Genomic DNA, 25,719 nt, shown 5'->3' on the forward strand with positions numbered 1-25,719 from the left:
CCATGGGTTTAAACAGCAGCACAACTGGGATTTCTGCATGAGAGAGGAGAGCATCAGGGCTGTGCAAATCCATGGCAAAGATGCCTCTGGAGAGCTGCACCCAAGGGGAAGACAACCTTTTTTTCAATTTGTTCATAGATCTTAACTTCAGAAGTTTGACGAGACAGAGCAGGGTCCCCGTTGCCCAGAAAGGTAAATAGAAGAAAACACTGTTCAGGCAATGCCTCAGCTTCAAATTAAAACTCATCAAGGAATCTCAGAAAAAGACAAAAATCTGAGATAAGACATGGATTTTTTCTAAGAAAGGATCAGATTCCTCCCTGGAGTATTCAGTACAAGGCATGAAGTCAGATCAGAGAGAAAAGATGAGAAGAGATGAGAAATTGGGAGAGGTGGAACGTTAAGACAGAAAACCGGATTAAACACAGTCCAGAAACCCTGGAAATCATAACAAACCACAAAGGACCACTGGGTTTGTCATCTCATGTTTCTCTTGCACAAACAGATCTAGATAATGTTTATGACAAACTACAGGCAGCCTCATCACACACAGGTTGAAAAACTGCGGAAGAGTTCAAGGCCAGACCAAGTCTGGAATTGCTTTAATCCAGTTGCCTGTGTTTGCTGGTCCCAGTAAACTCCATGCTCTGAAAACTTCAGTAGGCTGCTGACTCTCAACTGTCCAGAAGTACATCATGCAGACACAGCCCGGCAGGATGCTCACCAGCCAGCGTTCCCTCAGTGGGGCTGAGTCAGCCATCTAGGGACTCCAGAGACAGGTGGTACAAACTTGAAGGAAATAACATGAGATACCTTGTAAGCAATGCTGCATCTGAGAGGGATAACACCAATCGATCCTAGCCTAGCTGTTTAACATGGTACAAATTACTTTTTAATTGCAATCGGAGAAACTGTCTTATCTGGAATGTTTACAGCCCATCTTTTAGAAAACTGAACAGCCTACTCGTTCTTTCTCTTCCTTAGGGAAAAATCTTTTCCTCCTTGGCATCCCCTGGAAAAGGTCAACAGTTTTCTGGAGTGCAGGCTTCCCAAAACCACCTGATACAGAGGCTTTGCTCACCACTGCTCCAGATGCCCCGTGGGTTCCTCATCCTTCTACCAAATAGCACCTCAGACACGTTCCCAGCCCCCATGAAGCAGTCAATCTCTGGCTGAGCTGAAGAAATCCCTACCCCATTTTGCAAACAGCTACAAAAAGGCCACATGTTCCTCCTCCCTGAGCAGTAAGGTGCCCCCCAGTAGCTTTGTATTACCAAAGCTGTAAGGAAGGAAAAGGCTGGGGCAAGTCTGGAAACCTCCCCAGGCATTCACTAGATGGTTGTGGTCAGTTGCAGCGCAATAAACCGAACTTCATTGGTGAGGAAATAAGGCTGCAGGAGGTGCAGCTGCACAGGGACCATCACTGAACCTCAAACAACCCAGCCACCACATCCCCTCTCATGGTAACTGTGCTGGGCATCACGCTGGCCATGTAAGGATTGCAGAACTTCATTCACTCTTCACAGTAAGCAGCACAAGGATATACCGGGTATTTTTGTGCATCCTGCATTCCTGGAGGATCACTCACACTCCCATCGCTCACATCCCACTCCTTGAGCATCTCTTCTTTTTTGGGTGTACGATGTCTCTCCCTTTCTCAGCCAGTTCTACCTCTTTCCCATGGCCACATCTACTCCCTCCTACTCCTGCAAGCTAGGCAAACTCCAGGTTCAAAGCTGAGGCCTCTCCATGTGCCAGCTCTGCAGGGAGCCCCAGCAAAGAGAATTTGGGAGCTATAAATAGAGGCCCCTCACTGTAGCCCCCACAGGGCTGGGCAGAGGATCTGCGTGATTGCATAGCTCCAGACCAGGAGTGGAGGCCAGCGCTGTCCATAGAAACTCTCAGTGGGAGATTTTCTTATCCTACAAGGTTGGCCTTGACAACAGATGTCTCCATCCCCTCAGGGTCCATTTCTGTTCCTCTTCAGACTTAATAACCAATCTGCCTTGTGTTTTCCCAGGGGAAACAGAGGTTATCTGCTAATAGTTCCTCTCCTTCCACACTCTGAGTCCTATAACATGATCTATTCATGCAGCTACCCCTTTCCCAAGCCCAGACTCTATTTCAGTGGTCATGGAGCCAAATGAAAGACTCAGCTTTGTCACTAAGAGCAAACCAGCCCCAACTCACCTGGCAGACACAGGCAGAAATCTCCTACCAGCCATGCAAGACTTCTCTGTGACACTAATGTTTGTGTCCCCAGTGCTATGGGGCATTCCTGCAGAATGAGGGGTCTGACAGCCACCTTCACCCCCACCTTCCCTCATCTAAGCTAGCCTAGAGTATGCTCACAAACCTCTACATGCTGTCAAGACTGCAAGGACTCCTTGCTGGAGAGAATGTGCTGAGCCACCTCTTGGGGAGAGGAGCTGCAGCAAAGCACAGGGCCACCCTCGCCTGGAGCCTGGCTCTGCGGCACTGGGCACTCCCGAGCAGCTTCAGCACTGGTTTGCTTCAGTTTGTGTCTGCAGCATCCTGGTAGGAAGATGAGCTCTGGCATGGGAGCTATTAGAGTGGGTGGCAGCAGATGGTGGAAACAGAGGGGATAAGAAAATAAATACAAAGAGGCTATCTTGAGGGGAGAAGTCACCACATCGACACTCTGTTGCTTAAACAGTCTCTTTTCCCAAAGCCTAAACAAACATTGCTCGGTTGCCGGTGCACAAGGAGGCAGCTCTGCCGAAAGCAGAAGACAGGCACCGGGGCACACATAGCCCCAAGATGTGCTGCAGCCTTGCACCTCGCTCAGCCCTTTGTGCCCCAACCCAGTGTTTTCAGGGGGATCTGTCTCATACAGAGCAGGGAAACCAAGGCCAAGAAGGGACCCCCTGTGTCCTGCTTCCTGGTTACCCACAATTTAGGCCTGTCCGTCTTTCCGTTAGCTTGTGCATGGGCACAATACCACCACGTCTGCCCTTTCCATGGACACCAAAGCAGGACTGCATGGTGCTCTCACCTGACATCCTCAGAAAAGCAATATATTCCCGAGGAAAATGGGGAGAGCCAGTGCTGCTGGGGCTTAAAAGGACTGCCCATTGCTGCCTCACAGGAAAACTAATGTACCTTGTAAGTCACTGAATCACCCAGCAGCACAGCCACTAATTTGAAGCAAAGCTATCCTTTTCAGAGATCTCACATAACCTTGGACAGCAGGAACCCAGTCTCTTGCTCACTACCACCCCAGGCTATTTGATTAACCCCTAAGTCTAGAGTCTGCAGCAGGACTATTTCTGCTTCTCTGGCCACCAGCACCGGTGGGAAAGTTATTTTCCTCCAGTGCTCTTCCTGATAAGCAGCCCTGACAGACTTCCAAAGAATAAAAGACCAGACTTGGGGAAAACAGATCCAGCAGTGGGGACAACTCATGTGCAGCCAAGAGCCCTTGTCAAAACCTCCCATCTGGGTCTGCGAGAGTGCTCCATGAGGGGAAATCAGAGGTGAAAGCAGTCTTTAAACATGCAGTGTCTGGTTCAGGCAAAGGCAATGTATTATGCTAAGCACGTTATTAAAGGATCTAAAGCAACAGAGCAGAGATTCCAAGAAAGGTTTTAACTTCCCCAGCAAGGGGCTCCTGGGAGTCCTCTTGTTAATACTTTGCATGGGGTTGTCTGCAACCGAGCCCAAAGTGAACACAAATGCCTCCTCAGTCCCCTTTCAGAATTCATTTCAGTTAAATCAATACAGCCATCGGGGAGACTTGAGGAGGCAAAGCTATTAGTGGGACCGCAGTTAATTCTGGGGGAAAGAAACAAGCAACAAAAGCAATAAAACTGATGGATGGCTTATGCAGGCACAGTAACTCTTTCCTATCCAGGTACGGCAGCACGGCAGCCCATCAGAGTGAGGATGCTTACTGGAGAAACTCTTCTTCCCCAGATTTTGCATGGTCTCTGATTGGGATAAAAGTACTCCTGAACTGGTGCAGAGCAGAGGGCTGGCACAGAGGCAGGTGTGGGCTGGCAAGAGACAACGAGGCTGCTCTGAGGAATGGAGGGTGCAATTCCAGGCTATTATTATATCACTGGAGCCCCCATCAGCATGCATGAGCTCAGGAAAGTTCATTCCCGACCTCCCTTGGCATCAGGACCTTCAGGGAACAGGGAAGCACATGGTGACTCCAGCTTTGGTTGGGAATTGTGGTCCAGCAGCACACCTCTGCAGCCAAGCAGGAAAGCTCAAAGCAGTGCAGAGACATCACCTCAGCAGCCCCTGTGGCACACAGTTGCTGGCACCTGACAGGGGTCATCTTCTTTGCCACAGGAATGCCCCTTGGCAACAATGTACCAAGAAACCACATAGGCCCATGTCTCCCTCATCTCACCAAGCAAGCTCTCGTCTGTCTTCCCCACACATCTCCCCATTGCTTCTGCCTCCTTATATCATGATAAATGTATGCCATAAACATTGGAAGGTGACTACCATAGTTTTGCTTTCTAAAGCACCTTAAACATCTGTAGGCGCTCGGAGAGGAACTCAGCAGCAGTATCTATAATGGCAGCAGTGTTAAAAGCAGCTCAGGGAACAGCAGAGCCCATCTGACAGCCCGGTGCCCAGACCAGCACACAGAGAAGAGCTTGCCAGGTGACAACTACATAAGAAATAGAAGATATTGAGATAGAGACTCTGTAGGACAGCCCACTAACCAAAAAGCAACACCAATGCAAGTTGAAGGTCCTGCAAACTAGTAGTATCATCATTTCTGAAAATGCAATGCCTATAAAAGTAGCAGAAATAAATTTAATCATATTTGCTCCATCTACAGGCCTATCAATGTAATGTCATAGAAGACCACAGCAGTCAAAGACTTGCACCTCTCACCTTACAAAATATCAAACAAGATAGCACAGACCCAAAATGGGGAAACCAGCAACAGACTGACTCTGGCGCTGATCCAGCCTCTCTTCCTGGCAGCACCAGACTTATTAAAGTGATCTGTGCAGATCTGTCATTTCTAAAGCTACACAGCTGTGGAAAACATCATCTCTCCACCCAACTGACCTCCAAGTCCAGGTCTCAGGCGGTTGTCATATCCATCCAACAGCCTGTCCAGGATGCGGGTGAAAATGGTGATGTTATCTTTGCTGTCATCAACGACGTCTGAGACATGCTTCTGAGAAAGCCTGGCATGCAGGGGGGACAAAAGAGAAAAAAACACCATCAGAAGAGAAACCTACTCTTTACACACTGTGAACAGTTACTGGAAATGAAGGGGTGGTTGGTTCATGCTCCAGCCTGTGCTGCAGTGGGCTCTGAACTGCAAGACCAGGTACGCCCATTAAGGTCATGTGCTTGCAGGATTCCCCACAGGGCATCTCAAATCAACTCCCCTCTGGCCCCTGTCACTGCAACCCTCACCACGGAAGCTGAGGCATCCCTGCTGCCCCATCCCCACCTTTCCATGCTGAGGGTCAGTGGCACCATGTGTAGTGGTTTAGGAGCCCTGTTTTGGGGGGGAAGCCTTCCGCTGCCCCAGCATCCTTCGCCTGTCCCTAAGAAAGGGCAGTTTACAAACAGAGGCAGCAGGTACCTTAGTTACTCAAGTGCCAGTATCTTCTTGTAGGCAGCATGGAAGAAATTATGCCAGTTATTCGCCATATAGAGCCATTCCCAAATTCTCTGCTGGGAAGAGGGAAGGGAGGTAGAAAAGCAGGAATTCAGCAAAGCAGGCTTGAAGCCTGAGTCCATCACTAAAACTCTTTGTGAACCATTTCTTGAACTTTCCCTGTTTATAAAACCAAATGAGTTTTCACATTCCTATCTCTGCTCAACACAAGAAGCCTGGAGGCCCCCAAATAAGATTATTTCCTCAGGGCAATTTCTGCCCCAGGTGGCAGTAAATTTCTCAAACAAAGTTCATCTCACCGAACAAAATCTTCAATGTACTTTTGCAAGCCCAAGGGACTCAAATAACACCTTTGAATTTTGTGTCTCCCTTTCAATCAACAGAAAAAGAGCCGGTGCATCCTTCTGAAATTGGCTGTCTCTAAAAGAGACTTCAGACAACACAAAGTACCAGTGCTATAGCTCCACGCACAGCCTCCCCCAGCAGAAAGAGCTGTTAGGACCAAAACAAACGAAAAGGCAGAAGATTAAGTAACAGCAAACCTAAAGAAAAATCTATAGAGATGCATAGGTTGTAAGGAAGATGGAAGGGGAAATAAAAGAGACACCAATGAGGCCAAAATAATATTAAGCAGCACAGACAGGCAGCAGGATGGCTGAGGAAGCCCAGCCAGGCAGTGGGAGAAAAGGCTGCTGGAGCAGAGGGATCCTCAGCAGCGGCACCAGGAGCCCCTCAGAAGTGGGACGGCCCTTACTGGCAGATCAGCTCCATGCCACTAATCAGAGAGGTAAGTGACTGGGGAGCATTGCCCAGACAAAGGCCACGAATGCAGCAAACTACAGGGACATTGGTGATGCAACATGTGGGTGCAATTACCAGGGAGGGGACCCGTGTCCTTCTGAAGCAGGGTCCCACTCCCCACAGCTGGGGGAAAAGAAGTCCCTAAATTTTTCTTTCAAACACTTCTGCCCCTTTCCTTCTCCTCCCTAGCATCATTTTCTTTTGCTCCAGTTGATGTGTGCAGCCCCTGTTTTAAGCATGCATCAGGAAGTAATTGGGGGGAAAAAGATCAGAGAGAGGAATATAATTTAAAGAGTTCAAAGCTTAATCCTGCTGTATCCCATCTGGTTAGACTAGTTACCCCTGACATGGTCCATTTGTAAATACCCTGTGAAGGGTCAGTAGGGTGACAAGTAGCAGAACTGGCTTGGAGTTTTCTATCAAAATCCTCTCCCAACAGAAAACCCAGCTTCTGTAAGATAAAAGAAGAGCAGAAAGTATTTTCTAGCAAAAGAAGAAAAACAGAGAGCAGGGTACGGGTATTTTTAGAGTCAGGCTGAATCAATACTATTTAGCATGCAGCAGCTAATTGAAATATTCCATTTTTGGCAATTTTGACATTAATTTGTGTTGGCATCAATGACCAAACACTCCGGGAAATTGCATTCAAGTGCTTGAGGTTTGTTTCTCCAGGGATCGGATGCCACCTCTCACAGAGCTGCTCGGCCTCCGGTTTTTATCAAACCAATATTTGCTATCATGGGAGAAGTGGTCAAGCCAGGAAGTTCAGCCTACAAGAGCCCAACAAGAGTAATAAAGTGCTTAAATTGGAGTTCCCATAGGGCATGGCGGTGAGGCATGGTCAGGAAAACACTTGTCCCAGCCCTAATTCAACTTGTCAGATCCAAAACATCAAAACACCATTGATATTATAAACTGCATCACAGCCTTCAAGACTTTCCATTTGAATCAAAACACTGGTTTTGGCTTTTCATCTGGACTTGAAATATTTGAAATAGCTGAACTCCCTACCGGGAAGCAGAATTTTGAGGAATTTAACAAATGTCTACTGTAATTAGTAAGATTTCAATTGTACCAGCTTTCAATAGATGTCATGGTTAAAAGCAATCTGTACCAGTGTCTGCTGATGGGTATATAACCATCTATAACTTATGAATAGCTAGCATGCTCATGAAAGCTCATTCATTAATGTTTTATAAGCTATCTTTAAAAATTACCCGTAATATAAAGAGTGAGAGGACAGATTTTTGTGAAGGAACTCCTGGCGGAGGCTCAGCAGTGATAGAAAAAATGAGTTTACAAATTTCAAAGCCATTTTACTTAGCCTGACATTTGAGGTTTCGACTTCAATATGAGCAGCGTGGGATTCACTCAGGAGGTGCTGGGGAAAAAGCAGCGCATGCAGGGTGAGGGAAAGGTGCAGGCAGGGAAGAGCCAGCAGCACCTCTGCCTGGTGCCTGATTTGGGCTAATTCCCCAACCCAGCCCAGGTCTGGGCAGGCATACCTAGCCTTAACATAAAGCTAAAGCTGCCCTTTAGCAAGGCATAAAGGAACTGCAAAGAGGTATGAGGATCGTGGTTTTAAAATAACTAGAAGCCCTCAGGCAGGGAAGACAACTTTACAGCAAATTTAATTAGGATGGGCTTGAGAAAAAGTCATTGCCTTGCCACCCGTTCCCCGTGCACATGCTCTCTGGAGAGCTGGCTGCCACATCAGCACGCTAACCTCCAAACAAGGGTCCCCCACATGCAATTTAGGAAACAAATCCTCCTGTGGACCAGAGCAATACCCACGTGGCAGGTGGCAAAGGAGCAGCAGCGGTGGCAGCAGCGTCAGTGAATATATGATGGAGAGCAAAAGGGCAGTGGTGGGGAAGGAAGAGGCAGGGCTGCAGGCACGGGGGCTGCCAACACCACCCCCACCCCCCCACCAGCTGGCATGGGGACGGGGACCCAGCCCCAGCAGGCTGGAGGGGAAGGCGAGAGGCCAGTGCCTGGGGTGCCTGTGCCCATGCAGGGAGGCAGGGGCAGTCAGCTGTACATCCATAGGAGGGTCAGCATCTACATGTCAGGGCATGCTCGGGATGCATTTGCTTATGCAAAGTGAGATCCAAGCAGGTGAAGTGACGTGGGCAGGACAGGGTAGGAGTGTGCAGCAGGGCAACCCGCTGCACACAGAGGCGTGCATGAGTGAAGCAGGAGTGACAGCACTGACATCTTTTCATGCATGAAAATCATTGATAGCTGCAGGACTCGTAACTCAACAGATAGCATTTCAGTGTCCGTACCTGGCACTCTAAAGGTTTTCCTAAATTTTTTATAGAAGTCATGTATTATTTGCATTTCTCTCCCTCTGCACAGAGCTCCTCCCTCCTTGCGGCTGGCAGGCAGCGCTGGGGGTGTCTCTGCTCCCTTCTTCGAAGGGCTCTCGGAGCTCACCGAGCTTCAGCACAGGCTCCAGCCAGATGCAGAGGAGGGCTGCAGAGCCTGTCATGGACTAACAGGCTTTCGTCTTCTCCTGACAGCTCCCAGAAGCTGGGAAGGCGAGGCTGGTGGCAGTGCTCTCTGTGCTGGGGCAGCGCGAGCCTACATGCCCAGGGACACCAGCCCAGGCAGAGGGCGAGCAGCATGCCCAGCCAGAGCCCCCATGCTGCAGCAGATAGGTGTGCTGCTCGCGGGTCGTTATACCATAAACAGCTACCCAGCCGAAGCAGTTTCATTTTCTCTTCTTTAAAAGAGTATTAAAAAATTAAAGCAGGGGGAGTCTCTCTTCCAGGTTAAAACTCATCCAAGCCAAGTCCTTGCCCAGAGTGAATTGTGCAGAGGCCAAATCTGAAAATTGGTTTCGTTGCAAAAAACGCTGACAACTGTCCTTAGTGAGAGCACCTCAGATAATGCTAATGTAATCAGTCAGTTCAGCCTGAATAGTCCTTAAGTGAAAGGCATGGGGACAGTGACAAGGGGAGGGTCAAACACAGCAGAGATGCTTTTTAGTGCTTTGCCCTGGATTACTTCACACAGGTACTGGCCCCGGGATAATTAAGCACACCAAGAGGACTGCAGCCTTAGCCAACAGCCTCAGCGCTCACCACCTTACCCAGCATCAGCAGGGACAGCCAAAACCAGGACTAGGACTCCAAGGCTAACAAGAGAGAGCGACCCTGTTCCCGGGATCCTCAGCGCCATGGCGTCAGCACGTGGCGACCAGCAAGCAAGCCTCCAAAACCTGCCAGGGTGGGCACAGAGGGAAAGGAAAGAAGAGAAAAGATATTTTACTTACTAGGAGAGAAGCAATCCACTTAGTTCAGTTTCTCCTAGCAGTTCATCCATGTTAGCCAGCAGTCAGTATTTCTGGGGTTCTGTATTTGAAGCCCCAGAGGACCCCCCCGCAGGGACCCAGAGGACCCAGGTCCTGTGCAGCACTGCTGGCCCAGGGGATGTGGCAGCGTAGGATCAGAGCCAAGCATGTACCTACACATACAAACTCTCACCCCATCTTCACAGTCTGTCCAGCAGCTCCCCAAGTGCTTCAGCATCTTGCAGCAACTGGTTCTTTCAGCTATCACTCCCTCCTCTTCCTCACTCTGTACTCTCAGTCATTGCCTTCCCCTTGCAGCAGCTCCCAGTTCCCCTACTACCTGTGCTACCCTGGGGACACCCACACAGCAGAACCAGTTGCAAAGTCTCAAGACCCATTTTTTCCAAATGTCTTTTTCTGGACAGTTAGGTCCTCATTTAACTCTGGTAATGACACTGCCAGAAATTACTAAATTTGAGCACTGAGGCCCAAGGTAATGGGAGTGTTTGTCTGTACCTCACTTAGCGTGCTTAGATTTTTCATTAATGCTCAGTTTTATTTTTATTGTGATGTTACTGCACATTTAACTGTTTTCTGCTTTTATGTATCTCATTATGCTGATGCACCTTGGACGGCCTGTATAAATACAGCTTGTTGTGACGTCTCCACAGCCTGATACCTCATGTGTGGCGCACACAGGATTCAGCCCAGCAGAAGCTCAGCACACACAGCAGCTAGGCAGAACTGGCCAGTGTGATATGGCTATCCAGAGTCATAAAGGTAGGCTCACTTCAATCACAGTCTGCAGAAACCAGGGCGAGATGTTGTTGCCAGCCAAACCTGACCTCTGGATTTCCCCACCTAATGGGCACTAACATCGCAGAGCCTTGGGCAGCTCCTTTCAGCATTGAAGGAGATGCTGGCTTGAAAGCCAAACCACACCACCTGAATGGAATTTCTCAGCTCGTGGAGGGTGCCCCAGGATGAAGGGGGCAGGTGAGCTATGCAAGTGCTACCAGTGAGTTTCTGCACGCCACACAGGAGACTGGAACCCCCAGCAGAAATTCCATGCAGAGAGAGCAGGCAGCTCAGTCAAGCAGGATGGAAACACCTAGAGATCACGTATATCATGTATGTGCAGCGATGTGTATCTGGCTCCCTCTGCCACAGACGACTGGAAGAGGAGAAGGGGCACAACGCCAGGCTGGGCTGTGCGATACCCCACAATTCTGCATTTATCTGCCCTGCTCACCCTGCAATATTTTGACCCTACACAGTCTTCCAGGGTGCTGTGCCTGATCCTTGCCTTTTAGCTTAGTACAGCTCTAGGAGGACACGAGCTGTCAAGCAGGCAGAAGGTAAGAGCCAGACACTACAAGTCCTTATCCACCCACGTCAGCTTTTGTTCTGGCAGGATATTCACTAATAGCAGACACAGGGGAAAAAATAGCACAGGGTCCTAGCATTGCCTTTCATAAAGCATACTTAAGACACGTGTTACCTTTATCTTCCTCCTCATCACTCAAAATCTTTGCAGATTATCAGTGCACGGATTAATTTTGTGCAGGTAAGCATTTGCCAGTGTACTTGGGCCTTATTTAATTAGGATGCTACCTAGGGAAGTGCAGCCTTCACACCAGAGGAGCACAGGCTTACCAGAGGCTGCAGGAGCCTTCTGGCATGTGCACATCTACACCTCTGGTGAGGCAAACTCTGGTTTGGGATGGCTCCTCTGGCTCCTGCCACCCTCCAGCTGAGAAGGGACACAGTCTTGGAAGTTCAAGTAGTTGCTGATGAAGCACAAATTAAGAGGCTGAACATCTGTTCTGTGGGAAATTCCAACAGTTAGGGGACTCTCATTCCAAATTGCAACAAGGACAGCTGAAACATCGATGTCTCTTACAAGGCAAATTCAAAACTCCTTCAATTAGCAGCTCCTCGACATATTTCCTTTTAACTTTTCCCTTTCATTTCACTTAAACTTGCATATTAGACAATAGGATTTTACTGATGTTTTTATTCTAAGGCAATTTCAAACACCAGCCAAAAGCAAAAAACAACATTGCCTCTTCCCCTTCCCACACCACCACCAAAAAACTTCATTGAAAGCAATACTTTCCCATTCAACTGCTGATATCAATAAATGGTTTGTTTTGGCAGAATTTGAACTGCCATCAGTTTTTGACCAGGGATATCCACACAAACGAGGACCCTTTGGTTTTGCAGCAGGTGCCTCCTTGCTCTGCAGGAACTGTTCTGACTCTAGAACATTTTGGACCATTTTTATTAGATTTGGTGAGACCGTGGGTGGGGGAGATGAGGCACCAAAGGTGGGACGGAGGAGCTGAAGAAAAAAGAAACAGAAAATGGGACAGCAAGGTAATTCAGAAAGATGTAAGATCAGGAACAGTGACAAAATCCAGAAGCACTTACACCTTCCATGTAGGCAGGCAAAAGACATGTGTCTCTCTCTGTGCCAAGAAGCTCTAAACTGCATTTCCACCAAACCTTGTTCATATACTTTTCCTTCAATATTATACAGAGAAGAAGGACTAATCTTCTACTTTGGATAGTTCTGTTGAGGAAGGTGCTAGCCAAGGATAACAGGGCTGCTTGAATAAAGTTAAATACATGCACAGGTCTCATTTTAAGCATCAGAACCAGTTCTATATACCTGCACTGGGAGAAAAATCACTGTTGTCCAAGTGATTACCTTGCCAGCCATGGCTTCAGTTTGCTGGCACAGAGAACGCCTTCCAAATAGGGTGTGAGAGTAGATGGACTGCTGGTTTGCTGTGGCTGCGTTTATGAACTCGGAAAGGACAACACAGCATTGAAAATAGCTTGGCACTGTTTTCTACCACTTTCCTTTGGTGCTTGAATTGTATTTTTCCTGGGGAGCTGGATAGAAGAGGCTGCATGGTATTTTCCTTGTTCTTTTTCTCTGTTAAAATTGAGAGATGGATTGAGAAGCAGACCTGGTCCTGAGGATTGTGGCTGACCTTCCTGATTAACACAGGGGCTTTGACTGTTGGTTAAAGTAGTAGCCTTGGTGACATTGAGCCAGGGCTGGTCAGGCATTGCTGGGGGAGCAGCAGAAGGAACAGCCTTCCAGTGCCGGTGCTCATCACCCTCTTGCCAGTCAGGAAACACATTTCTGGAGGATGCAAGGAGGCTTTTGCAGAAGACATTTCACCATTCATACCTTAAGGAATCTTCCAAAGCTTTTCATAGCCAAAGCCTAGTCTGGTCCCCACAGCACAACAGCTCTCAGCATCACCTCTCCCCTTTCCCAAGGCTCTTACTAGTCCAGGCCCAGCACCAACCACAGGGACACACAGAACCTCACCCAGTGCAAGTGCTTTATAAGCCAAATAGCTACTGGCCACACAGCCTCTCTAATAACAAGATTTCTGGCCTCGCAGGTTTGTAAAACCAGTCCTGGTTTCAAGACTCCAGTAATTGAGCTCCTCAGATTTTAGCACGAAAGTCACTCTTGCAGAGGGCTGCCTGCCCCGCCGCAGCTACTGCTTGTGGCAGGGCAGGCAGGCAGGGGGGCCTTGGTGTGCAGCACCATCTCGAGCGAAGGAATGCAAGCACCCACGAGTATGCCTCAGGAAAAGAAATGCTGAGGCTCCTCCAGCCCAAACCGGTGCTGTCCTTGCAGAAGGTACTTGAATAAAGTGCTATTCATTTGTCACTTCCCACTCAGGAAGGCTCTGAAACAGTCAATGTCTTGATCTGAATACCTACAGGAATCCCTGATCCTCTGGGAAGGGGAGGGAGGATGCAGGCAACTTGCAGTTAACTGCATGTAACCGAGTGAGGGTTTAGGAATGTTAATTGGATGGTAGTTGTCTCAAAGAAGGAAAAACCCCAAAACCTCTTACTAGGTCTTGCTGAAAGGAAACTCATAGTATCTGTGAAGAAAAAAAGCAGAATGCAAAGATTTCTAAGCTCAGAAAACTTATTTAGATTGACCCCTCTTTCACATAAGTTAAAGAAAATCACACTATAGCATCTGGTTCTTGTCTATGGCTATGCAAGATGGAGCCTATAGGGACTGTACATGTTCAAAGCAGCTCTGCACTTTCTTCCTCCATCTGTCCATTGCTCATTTCCTAATGGCACAGTTAGCAAATGCATTCGCTGCTAATTCTGCAGTTGCTGGTAACCTCCACAGCTGAATCAAATGCAGATTTTCTAAGGAGTCCTGCTAACACTTTGCAGCTGGAATCCAGCATTACTTGAAGTTTACAGTTCTGTGCACTCTGGAGTTTGGCAGGTGTCTTTATAACCACATACCTAAAGGCATCATAAGCATACCCACTCCTCTCCAACACATGCAGTCTGTCCAATCTCCACAGCATCATGGCATAACAACACTCCTGAGAAATACAACCTTCCTATTGGATGTGCAGTTTTGGAATGAAGAACTGGAAAAGCTTCCTTCTCCCCAAGACAGCTCCAGCCCCTATTCCTGCTGAGGTGGGTTTGGGAACCAAGAAAGTGCTGATACCTTCCAGATCAGCAAGGTACCCTAGTACTATGTTAACATTGAATATATCTCCTGAGTTGGCGTACTGAGCCTGATCTTTTCAGAAATCCTAATTCTAGAAACTATTAAATATTCTGAAATGCCTTCCTTGGAAGGAGTGATTAGCACAGGCTTACTGCTGACAAGGGAAAGACAGATAGAGCTCCAGCAGTAGAGACTGAAAGGTAAAGCTTGCAAAAAAATCTGGGAGAACAGCCCAGAGAGGGTGATACTGCAACCATCAGAAAGGGAATGAAGACAGAAAAGGCCCATAAACCCACCTGGGTGCATTTGTGAGAGTGTGCATCTGTATCTCTCCCAAATTACTGCCTCCCTGGAACATGCACAGCCAAGGGAACAATCTGATTCACTTAGCAATAATCTCATCATGCAGGCAGCATTCATGAAGCAGCCCAAAGGACATATTTGCCCCATCACTGCACTCAGAGATGTGTACCTGCAGTGTCATTAGGTCAGCACACCCACGCGCCATGCACCCACACCAGTGGCATCAGCTGAAGGAGTGCTGAGCACTTACAGCTCCCACTCAGCCTGCAACCCCCAGGACCTGCAGCTGCTCCACATCTTTGCCAAGTCAGGTATCTCAGGGAGGGGTATGCAATGAGGAGCTGATGCTGGGAAGCCAGCTGGAAAACAGACTGGGAAGTAGAGGCAGCCTCAGTCCAAAAGCCCAGATATAAGCACTTCCACTCAGGGAGAAAAGGGTGATCTAGACCCAAGCACATTCACCCACCTGCACACACAGTAGCACAACCAAGCACAGCACTATAGGTGACCTCACAACACCTGCATATTTACTCCCAAAGCCAGGTGCACTTGCACAGCACAAGCGCTCCTTATTGCCCTTCCTCATTGCACTGCAGCCTCTGCAAAACAGGTCCTAGATATCAGGAGTCCTCTGACACCTCTCAAGGATTCCAAAATCATCCAGACTTCACGGGCTGTGCTCTGTCCAACCTTCCCCGATCCTCTGTGAGCACACCAGCCTTGTGGCGATCACTGCTATGCCTCTTCTAGTGCTTCTTTGGGTAAAGCTCCAAGCTCTCTCTGCAGAGATGGATGGCCAGCAAGCACTCAGTGCAGCAGCAGCAGCAAGAAATGCAGGCGATGCGCATGCTGCCCTGTGTCCCTGTTGGGGAGGTTTTGCTCCAGCTCTCAATCACTTCAGCTAGGAAGGAGGGACCCCTGGAATAAAACCATTCTTTAATTTGAGGGCAGGGGCAGCAATAAGCAGACAAGATTCATCTGGAAGCCTGGAAACGATAGAATAAGACACCGTGGTGTTTCACAAGACCTTGTCCTACTGGTTGTTTGTGTCCCTTTGTTCTGAAATGAGCGAACTGGGATGCACGCATACACTGCACAACGCAGGCAGAGACACCCAAGCCAGCGCATACTGGAAGCAGTCCAGCACTGCCAGCATCACACCCTACCTGCACCAGCTAGCGCAGAGGAAGGCTCTGTTTGTTAGCCTGGACTGAGGTGAGTGCTCTGCTTCCATCACCTGAGAGAGCCCAGATTTCTCCAACTTGCCTCTCAGTTTAGCGCTGTTCTGTGCCGTACAGATGCTGCTGAAGGCCAGAAGCTACTACAGCATTCTATAGGAGTCAGCAAACAAGAAACAGGTAGCAGTACCTCCACCTACCTGAATGAAACTTGCTGTTTACCAGCTACTTAGAGAAACAACACTGTCTCACAGCAAGAGGCACATGGCAGAGGAACCACACAGTCCTCAATTCGTGAGCATGAACATGTTTGAGTTTACTTGCCCAAAAGGCCCACACTGGCTCATTCCCACAAACACATGCACTGCAGAAGCCAAAACCAACCTTCCCATGAATCTGCCACACACATAAGGTGCAAGGCACACGTGATGGTTACAGAATGTGTTATCTGCAGCTCTGCAAGAGATGGCAGCAGAATAGGACACTCGGAACCAGAAGCACAGGGCAAAGAAATTAAAGGTTCAGATCGACATGAAAATCTTGGGAGCAAGCCTTAAAGTGGATCTCTTCTGTAGAAAGGTGGTAATAGAGAAACAAGCTCTATGCCCAACTGCCAACCCAGCTTTAATTTTTCAAAACGAGAAACTGCTTGACAGTTTTTCCTCATCAAAACAAAATTAATCCCAGTATTGCATCTTTCTACTCAAAAACACATCCAGAGGGACTGTAGAGTGATTCACACCCTCAACCGCTATGGGAAACCGTTTGCACTCAAAGTGTAACAAGCCAACACTGATTCACCCACATAATTACAGGCAGACACTGATTCACAGCTACTGCAACTGCAGACAGACTGACTCACAATCAAAGCAACTGCAGACAGACTCAGGCTCACAAGCACAACTGGAAATACAACCGTGCGGACAATATCCAGAGTCTGAAATCATATGTATGCACAAATCCTTGGAAAACTAGATAGCACCCTAACCAATGCAAACATGGCTAGCCAAGCCCTGCGCTTTTTGTTGGCACTTTTGACCTTCACCTCACAGCCATCTTTCCTCCACCAGTGGAACAATATCCATACCTCAGTAATTGTTCCTTCCCTGACAGCCCTCACACTTGCCAAGCACGGCTGTCAAAGCCTAAACCCAGAAGCAGAGCTGTATGATGCATATTCAGGCACATGATGCATACAGGCACAGTAAGTGTATATGGTGCAAGACATCAACATACATCCGCTCTGATACCATGTATCTGTGCACTGACTGTGCTGACTTAGTATTTCCAGAACGTAAGTAAATACAAGCCAAGTATAATACATTTAGCCCACGGGCAAAGGAGATGGCAAAAGACTCACCACTGGGCAAAAGCTTGAAAGGCAGGATTATTTACTACACTCTCTGGCTGGGTATGTAATTATGTCAGTGTTCAGCCTGGGTATTGTGCTACTTTTTGTAAAGAGTTGGCAGGAATACTCCGACTGAGATGAGGGGCTGGGCAGTTTCTCTAGTGTTGAGAGGAGCAGGCTGAAGAGGACAAGGTCTACTTAGAGAAAAAGCAACTGAGGTGAAAGGATGGATTAAGCACAAGAAAGATGAGAAGGAGAAGCTGAAAGTGAAGTGGGACAGGCGGCAGTCTACAGACAAAGAAGGAAGAGGAAAGGAGAAAGAACAGAAGGAGGAAAGGTGCATGATGCAGGCTTATGATAAGCTCCAGAAGCGAGGAAAAGCAGCAGCCTCCCAGTGCTGAGCATGTCTCGCAGCGGTGCAGACAATGCATCTGTGCTCTGAGCTCTGGTGCACACTGCAAACCAGGAGGAGATTCCAGGGGAAAGGACACACCCTCCAGCCAAGCATGTACCAAGGGGCCCAGGTGCAGCCGCAACCCCTCCAGCTGCTCAGAGCCCTCGGAAAAGAGCCGGAGCCTCGGGCTCGCGCACCCCTGCCTCTGTGCATGTGTGCGCGCGCATGCTGCAGGGCACCCAGCCACCACAGGCACAGGCTGAGGGGCAGGCTGGCAAACTCCACTAAAACAGCATTGCCTCAAAACAGCCTGAAATCCTTTATCCTCCAGGGTAAAGTGAAAGTTGAAAGACAGACTACAGAAACGGGAGAACTTGCCTGAACCACACGTAGCATCTTCTAGTTGTAGGCTGGACCTGCCTCACCACCTGTTATTTTTCTTCTTCACGCTCCCCACACAGAAACTAAGAGGTGAGGCAGCAAACCTGCTCTGCTACTGCCGTCAGAACAACTCAGGTGAGCAGCCACTCAGAGCTGCTCTTACCAGCTAGCCCACAACAGTGGGAGTCTCACCAAAGGGTCCCGGTTCTCCATTTCTGTCTGGGGACGCTGCTGCGTTTGCAGCCAGTCAGCAGCAGATTCAGAGGAGAGACCACAGATGCAATTGGCCGGGGAAATGAACTATTTGTTCAATTAGACTTCTCTTGTTCAGACGAGAATCGTTCTGGCAGCAGGCAGAGTGAGGAACAATGGGTAAGTGTTGCAGTGGGGACTGTCTAACGCTTAATGGCATTACGCTACTCCTTTTTAATGATCCATATCTCAGTCCTAGTAACTCAGGGGGGAGGAGGAAAGATCTGGAGCTCTTTTCCCTTTCTTCCCATATCAGCCTCGGAGACTGCAGTCCCCCAAACTCCTTTCCCTCCCCCCTTTCCTCCCCACCCCGCCACAGCATCAGGGCCCATTAGGCCTGGCTGCAGGATTCAGGGGGAAATTTGACTTTGCGTTACTACACCGCTCTCCCTGCACAGCCCTTCCCCTGCATTCACCGTCCGGCTCTAGGAACGGGGCTCGGTATTGTCCTCGGCCAGACATTTTCCATCGCAGCCTCTCACACCTCTCCCCACTCTCCAGCCGACAGTGCCGGCGGGCAGGCTGGAGCTCCGGGGGTGCCCGGCGGGGGGCGGGGGGCACCCGGCACGGCTCAGGCAGCCGCTCGGCTCCGGAGCGACGCGCTTCGGAGTTGCTGCGGGAGCGGAGCTGCTCCTACCCCCCGGCCGCCCTCCCGAGCCCCCCGCCCGGGGGATGCGAGCAGGGCAGAGCCCCCCTTCCCCCGCGGGGCCGCTGCTCCCCCTATTGTTCGCCGGCCCGTAGACAATAGCCGGGGGGCGGCGCAGCACCCGGAAGCCCCATCCCCGGCCGGGGTCCGCACTGCCCCCCGCGCCCCCCAGCCCCCGCCGGGGCGGTTGTCTGCCACCCGGCGCAGCCTCCGGGGAGGCGCGGAGCGGAGCCCCCGGGGGAGCAGGGACGCGAACGGCCGCCGCGCCCCGCACGCACTCACCGCGCCGCTGCCCCAGCGGGGGGCGGCCGGAGCCGCTCCGCTCCGCAGCGCTGCCCCGAGCCCCCCAGCCGGGGCTGCCAGCCGCCGCCTGCGCGCTCCTCCGGCCGCGGCGAGGGAGGGAGAGAGGGAGGGAAGGAAGCAGCATCCCCCCGCCTTCCTCCTCCTCCTCCTCCTCCCTGCGCCCCGGAGGAGGGTTTACCCACCCGCTTTGTGCGGAGCTGCCCTCCCCGCAGCTCGCACGGCGGCGGCGGGTCGCTGCCGTCCTCCCTGCCCCGGGTCGGGACCAACCCCCCAGGCGATGCCCCGGGGCCCTCCGCCAAAGCCCGGCCTCCCAGCGCCGCGGCAGCCCCCGCCATCCTTTCCACGCAGGAGTACGAGCAGAGCGAGGCTGGCTGCTCCCAACGCCTACCTGTTGAAGGGGGGGAGCTCCCCAAGGCGCGGGTGCTCTGCAAGGAGGTGGCCAGCACCCCAAGGGATGCGCTGCGCCCCAGCTCCTGCCAACCTGCCTCCTCGCTGCAAGGCCTGGCCGAATCCCGGGTCTGCCGGCAGGGCAGGGAAGTTTAGCCCGCAACTTGGAATTGCCGAGGTTTAATATCGCAAAAAGATGGCACGCAGAGGAAAACAAATGCGGAGAAGGGAGGAGGAGGAGGAGGAGGAGGAGGAAGAGAGGTTAAAACGCAGCAAGGAGTAGGCAGTGAAAACGCGGACAGATTCAGCGTGGCAGTGCGGGGATCCCAGAGCAAGGGCGATGCGAGATGTGCTGGACAGAGCTGGCTGGGCATTGGAGGTTTGGCGGAGCCACACGACAGTGAAGCTGGGAAGGCGAAAGCTGACAGTAAGGCACACTCAAAATATATTGTCCCTGCAGAGCTCTCCTTGTTAAACACGCACTGCAAGACTCAGCTGCAGCCGTGACTCCAAGGTACATAACCATTCCTCCATCACTGAGGATGCTAGATGAGGTAAAGAATCATAACTGCAGGCATCACTGACCACCCCAAATTTCCTCTAAAATACTCTTGGGTTTGAATACTTAAAATAACATGCAAACATACTTCAGGACAAGGGCCCTCAAGGCATGAGTGATTAAATCCAGTTTAACTGTCAGTTCTCTGCGTTTTTATATCAGAAAATGACCCAGATCTTGCTTCCAGGAGAAAGTTAGGGGCAATCACTGTTCTACCTTATTCCTACATACCACAGCCATCCTGACTTTGGTGAGATAGCAGCATTCATAATGACTTGTTTCTGGAGAGTAGGAAGGGAACATAGGCTCTCTGTCAAAGCAAAATTTCAGCTGTCTATGATCTGAGCATGGTCTTTACTAATCCAGATATGCAGACTTGTCAGACTTGTATCTGTTAGCAGCAGTACAAATGCCAGGAGAGTTCTGCTTTCCTCTGCTGGATAGGGGCCATGGGCAAGACCTGATGAGCCTCACTAGATCTAAAGACCAACATCTTTAGGAAAAACTGAGTTTAGTCCAACACAGTGCCCACACAATCAAATCTGACATCTCTTAGACTAGAGGAGGAAGAGTCCTTAGGTGTTACTGCAACACTTGGCTCTCTTACAGGAACTCTATGGCTACCACAAACTGTGTGTAATCAAGACACGTTTCTCCAGCCCTCAACACCACACCCAACCCTAGCTGATGGAGATTAAATACTCACAGGATAATTTTGAAGCATCAACAACCAGACCTTCAAGTCACTATTTTCTGATCTCTGAAAGACATTTTGACTGAGCTGCAGGGACCTTACTTTTGAGATCTTGTGGGGACAGCTAATGTTTTAATTGCCCTTAGACTGTTCGTACATGAATGACAGCAACCATCACATGGTGTGGGGCTGTTCCCATTAAAAAAAAAAAATCCATTTCTGCATTGAATTCCTCCTGCCATAGCCTAAAGCATCACTCAAGAAGACAGCTGTGTGTGCATGCCAGCAGAGGAGCTTTTCTGCTGGTCTTCACAACTGGTGGAAATCATAGGAAAATTCACTTCAGAAGAGATTTCAACACATCATCTAGTCTAACCTCCTACTCAAACAATGGTCAGCTAGAGAAGAGCCCTCTGAGCAGCACAGGTTTGCCACACTTATTCACACTGAATTTCTGTTTACATCTAAGTTTCCTCCATGGCACATCTTCTGTTCCTGATTTGTATGCTTGTGAATACAAGAGTGTTGGCAAGGGAACAGACAAGAGCTTAGAGGGAGTCCCAAGGCACGGCCATTAACTTAACTAAAAGCCCCGAGGATCTGGTCCACCATCTTCTCATCAGAAAGTGATGCTCCGTGGGAGGCTATCACAGAGATGACCATGCCCAGAGGTGGGACCAGACAAAGGACCTGGTTAACTTGAGAACATTGGTTTCCTGGACACTGAGAGCAGAAAAGGCCCTAATACTTGTTCTTCCTTCTTTCCAAACTGACTCAGCTGCTGGCATGAACTGCCTTGGATATGAGAACAGGCATGAAACAGAATCAGCGAGACAAGCATATCCGGAGACAGAAATGACTCAGGAGTTTAAATGGCTCATATTTGAAGAACATTCCAAGATTTACAGGTATAAGTAATCACAGGCAATGGAAACCATGCTTCTCTTGAGGCCTGTTCATCCATGAGCAACAGCCACACAGACTTCCTCAGGAGCAATGTATCTCGCTCCACTCTGAGATGTCTTCTCTAAAGACTGCCTCCTTGCTCAGCGGTCTCCGGTGGCACTGCCAGCAGCCTGAAATAGTCGTGGGCACAAGGGCCTTTACTGGAAAAGTATTTCCAAGAATCTAAAACTCACATGAAATCCCTCCCCTTGTATTCACACCACAAGCCAAGTTCTCCTTACAAAGGCGAGGGAAGTGGCCATAATTGTGGTCAGACAGGAAAGAAAGAACAGGGTAAGGAATTACAAGCGTGTAGCCACATGAACAGTGAGTTGCTAAGAGCAAAGCAAGAGATAACAGCACCTAAGCAGCACTTTAATGAGGAGATCACTGGACATGCATATCGCAACCCTTTCCTCCCCTCCAGATGTGCTGATCCACACCATATCGGCTCATGCAAGTCCTTGGCAGAGCAGACACCTGTGCACCACAGTAAGGCCTGCTTCTAGCTGCCAAACAGCGATAATCAAAATCTCCACCAGTCAAATCTCTCCTGGATTACAGAGGCTGCACCAGACAGACTCCAAAGCTTTGCATGATCTATGCCCCTTATGGTTTGGCTGCAACAATAAGAGCAGGCTGGCTCACCCCACCAGCTAGCCCAGCAGGGACATCAAAGGACACCCTGTTAATGGTGGAGGCAGTGAAGTCCTCCTTCATCCCAGCCAGTGCCAAAAGCCAACTGACCCATATGGGAAGGGAGTACGCCTACCATCTGGATAGTGCATGATGACAGAGTTAAAGACGTGATGGCTATTCAGCAGTAGCCCAGGATGGCTTTGAACAACAGAGGATGCTGTCAGGGAGGAGAGGCTTTGGCCAGGAAAGAAGGCATCAGATAGCTTAAGAAGTCCAGCTTTAGCCAACCTTTTCTTTGTGGGTTAGAGATAATGTTATCGATAGCTGGCATTAGCTAGCTGGAATTATCTTGATCTCTGCTCTGTTCAGAAGGAAAGGTAACCCTCCACTAAGAGCATCAGTCTCTGTGGATACATCCATCAATTTAGGAGGCATAAAAACATCTTGTGAAACTTGTAAGCAATTATCTTTTAATGCATCACTCCATCATAAGGCTTTTTATTTCCTTCTTAAAATATATAACCTCCCTCCCCCCTACCTCGCTCTCCTTTACCTTCTAGAACACCTGCCTGAACTGTGGCATACTCCAGGAGCTGATGGCTTTGAGGCAAAACCCTTCTTATGGCGATCAGGGTTAAAATATGTCTGTCACCATATTATTGAAAAGTAATCTCTCAAAATGGAAGTACAACAGCCTGGGAATATCTTGCTAATGATTAGCTAAGCCTTTGCCTGCCATCACCTGCTCAACTAGCCAGAGTAAAAGTATGCTTAGTTTTAGGTCCATGCTACAGTGCACTTGAGCTGAATGGGATTGCAGACTTAGCTCCCACCATAGCAAAGCAGTAGGGTCCATTCTGAAGGTGCAGGTTGGAGCAAGAGCTTAGGGATGTGCAGCACACTTCCAGTACCCATATCTTTGGAGGCAAGTCCATGCCATTCTCATTCATCCCACCCGACACCCATACTCAGCATCCAAGGGAGCTGGCTGCAGTTACGTTGCCATGGCCAGGATGGAGGACCAAGCCAGGGAACAGGTGACCTTCCCCAGTGTTGCAAGGCAGAAAGATAGCATGCCAAGGGAGACATGTCCCAGTAACACACCACTCCCCAAGGGCACTGGGTAGTGCAGACCTGCTGCAAGGCTGAAGGCTCATCATCACAGGGAGGGCACTGCAGTGAGAAAAGTCTTGGCTGCTTGTGTGCAGGTATCCGCCTTGGCATGGAGCAGGTCCTGTTTTCCCCACACATAAGCTAACACGGAGCCTAACAGAGTCCTTTGCACCAGCGCTGCATGAGGTGGCCTCTGCAAGCTGACATCCACATCTGCTTTGAGGCCTTCTTATGCTGCCAAGGGAAGCAGCCAGCCTACCGTCACTAAGCAGATAGGAGGTTGATGCAGGCAGGAAACCAGAACAAAAGACACTCTGGCTGCATAGGGGTTCAACCCTTTCCTTGAAAGCTGCTGGTCCCACAACCACCAAGAAACACCATGCTGGTAACTACTTCCCAAAGAGCTGGAAGAAGGAGACTCTCTTCTCCCATCACCATTTCCTCTTTCAAAGCACCTAGGGTGATCTCAACAGCCCTACAGACCCAACTCCTGCCCTGCTTTCCTGGTGCTACCCTGTTCTCACCCTTCATCCCCACAAGGCCAGCTGCCCCTTCTCCCCACCCGCCTGCTCCTTGCAACCATAGCAGCCTCAGAGCCGGCTGCTGCTTGGTGCTTTATTAGCCCATCTCCATGGCAACTCGCCTACAGCTTAACTCAGAGACACCCCTATCTCGCCTCAGCCATAAATCAGCCACCCGCCTGCGTCCTCAGTTGGAGACAGGGGTCACCACTCATCCTGTGCGCTACTGGGAGCCTTGCTGCCACTGTCCCAGCCTCCCTGCTGGGGCTGTCCCATGCAGGCAACAGGCACGGCAGGGATGCTGTTTGCTCTCTGTGGCACCATGTTTGTACCCCTCAAGCAAAGTCTAACAGTAATTAAAGAAATAGTATTAAAAAGCTAGTGGTTTTCCCAGTTTGCAGGCAAACTGAAGCCACCCATACAAACCAGCAGGGAGCTGGTGTTCTTTCTCCCTTGGGCAGGAAGCAGAGTTCTGGGCTTAGCCCCCAGCAAACAGGCATAGCGCTGGGCTGAGGCAGAAATGCAGCATCTCCTTCCCCCATGGTAAGCCAGCCCCCTCCCCTCCTTGTCTATGGTGAAGTCCTCAAAGCCTGCCAGAAGGGAACAAAGAGCCAGCTAAAATGCTGTGCTGTCCCTGGTATCCAGAAACAGCTCAAGAACAATCTTTTCCCTAGCACAGTTCAAAGGCGAGACTCTTCTTCAGTGTTCTCTCATCAGGACTGTCCTTTGGGCACCACCTTACCAGTAAACCCACTGGCTGTTACCACATAGGTGCTGACAAATTAGAAGCAGGTGACTGGTAAGAATCGGCTGGACCCTACCAGGCCAGACTTTCCCACACACTTTTTGCCAATAGCACTGGGAAAGGGCTGCAGGACATGCTGCTCTTTCCAACCCCTCAAACACACAGCAAAAATGTGTTCTTGCTGCTGAAACTTTCTATGTCTAACCCTCAGACTTAGAAAATGGAGAGAGCTTTTTCTTTGTATCCCACATGTTATGGAGGTTGTCACTTCATCCATACATTTCAAGCACTTGATGATGTTGGGGTTAAATTCTGGCAACACAAATGCCAAGGTGGCTCCCACCACCAGAAGCTTAGGCTACAGAAGCCTGGCAAAGTAAGCAAGAAAGGAAGCATCATCTTTAGAAGATGTTGGGGTGTTGCAGGGCTGTGCTGGTGGGAAGAGGAAGGTGACGGGCTAAGGCAGAGTCATCATACGGCCACTTGAGGTTACAGACACAATCCACAACAAAAAAGACAGGCTAACATGCACTAGTGGAAAAGATGATCATTTTTCCATACCTTTCCACATTCCCTGAGAGGCACTGATCTACACATATAATGCCAAGAGATGCCTGAGGCACAATGCGGTGTTTCTATACGAGATCACATAATCCTTGCTGGTTTAGATAAGGGCTTCAGTATATCTGTGGTTTCACCCATAGCTTAGACATGCCCAATGAATTCCAGAAGCAGGCATTGGGGTAGCTATATAGGAGCATTTTGCATAGATGCTCAGCACGCATACCCACACAACAACTCAAAAAGCTAAAAAAAACTTTCTGGCAGGACACTGCAGAGCTCAAGGTCTGTGTCTCAGCAGATCCTGGTAAAGCAAAGAGCTGAAGCCTTGTTTCTATGACAAAATATGTCCATCCAAATCTCCAGAAGCCAGGTCTATCTGCACAGACAAGTACCAGAGCTCTTTCAGCAGGGATAGCTGTCTCGAATTTCCAAAACTATATACTGGCAGTAGAACAAATTCATAAAAGCTAATGGGCCTGAAAGGACTGTATTTGTTCTGC

The 25,719-nt window shown here is 49.5% G+C and overlaps 1 protein-coding gene and 1 long non-coding RNA gene across 2 annotated transcripts in view; both read right to left on the reverse strand.

Annotated features, from left to right (window-relative positions):
• Window positions 1–19,137, reverse strand: part of GABRA3 (gamma-aminobutyric acid type A receptor subunit alpha3) — a 68,819-nt gene extending 49,682 nt beyond the window's left edge. The window contains exons 1-3 of the mRNA XM_056360089.1: window positions 19,032–19,137; window positions 9,522–9,650; window positions 5,059–5,180 (exon numbers count right to left, since the gene is read on the reverse strand). Of these exons, the coding sequence (XP_056216064.1) occupies window positions 5,059–5,180; window positions 9,522–9,610 (211 nt within the window). The 5' untranslated portion in view covers window positions 9,611–9,650; window positions 19,032–19,137. The remainder of the gene's footprint in view (window positions 1–5,058; window positions 5,181–9,521; window positions 9,651–19,031) is intronic.
• LOC130158970 (uncharacterized) overlaps window positions 1–25,719 on the reverse strand; it is a 165,288-nt gene that overhangs the window by 125,321 nt on the left and 14,248 nt on the right. The gene's annotated exons all lie outside the window — the stretch shown is intronic.

Source organism: Falco biarmicus, chromosome 14, assembly GCF_023638135.1.
Source record: "Falco biarmicus isolate bFalBia1 chromosome 14, bFalBia1.pri, whole genome shotgun sequence".
NCBI lineage: Eukaryota > Metazoa > Chordata > Aves > Falconiformes > Falconidae > Falco > Falco biarmicus.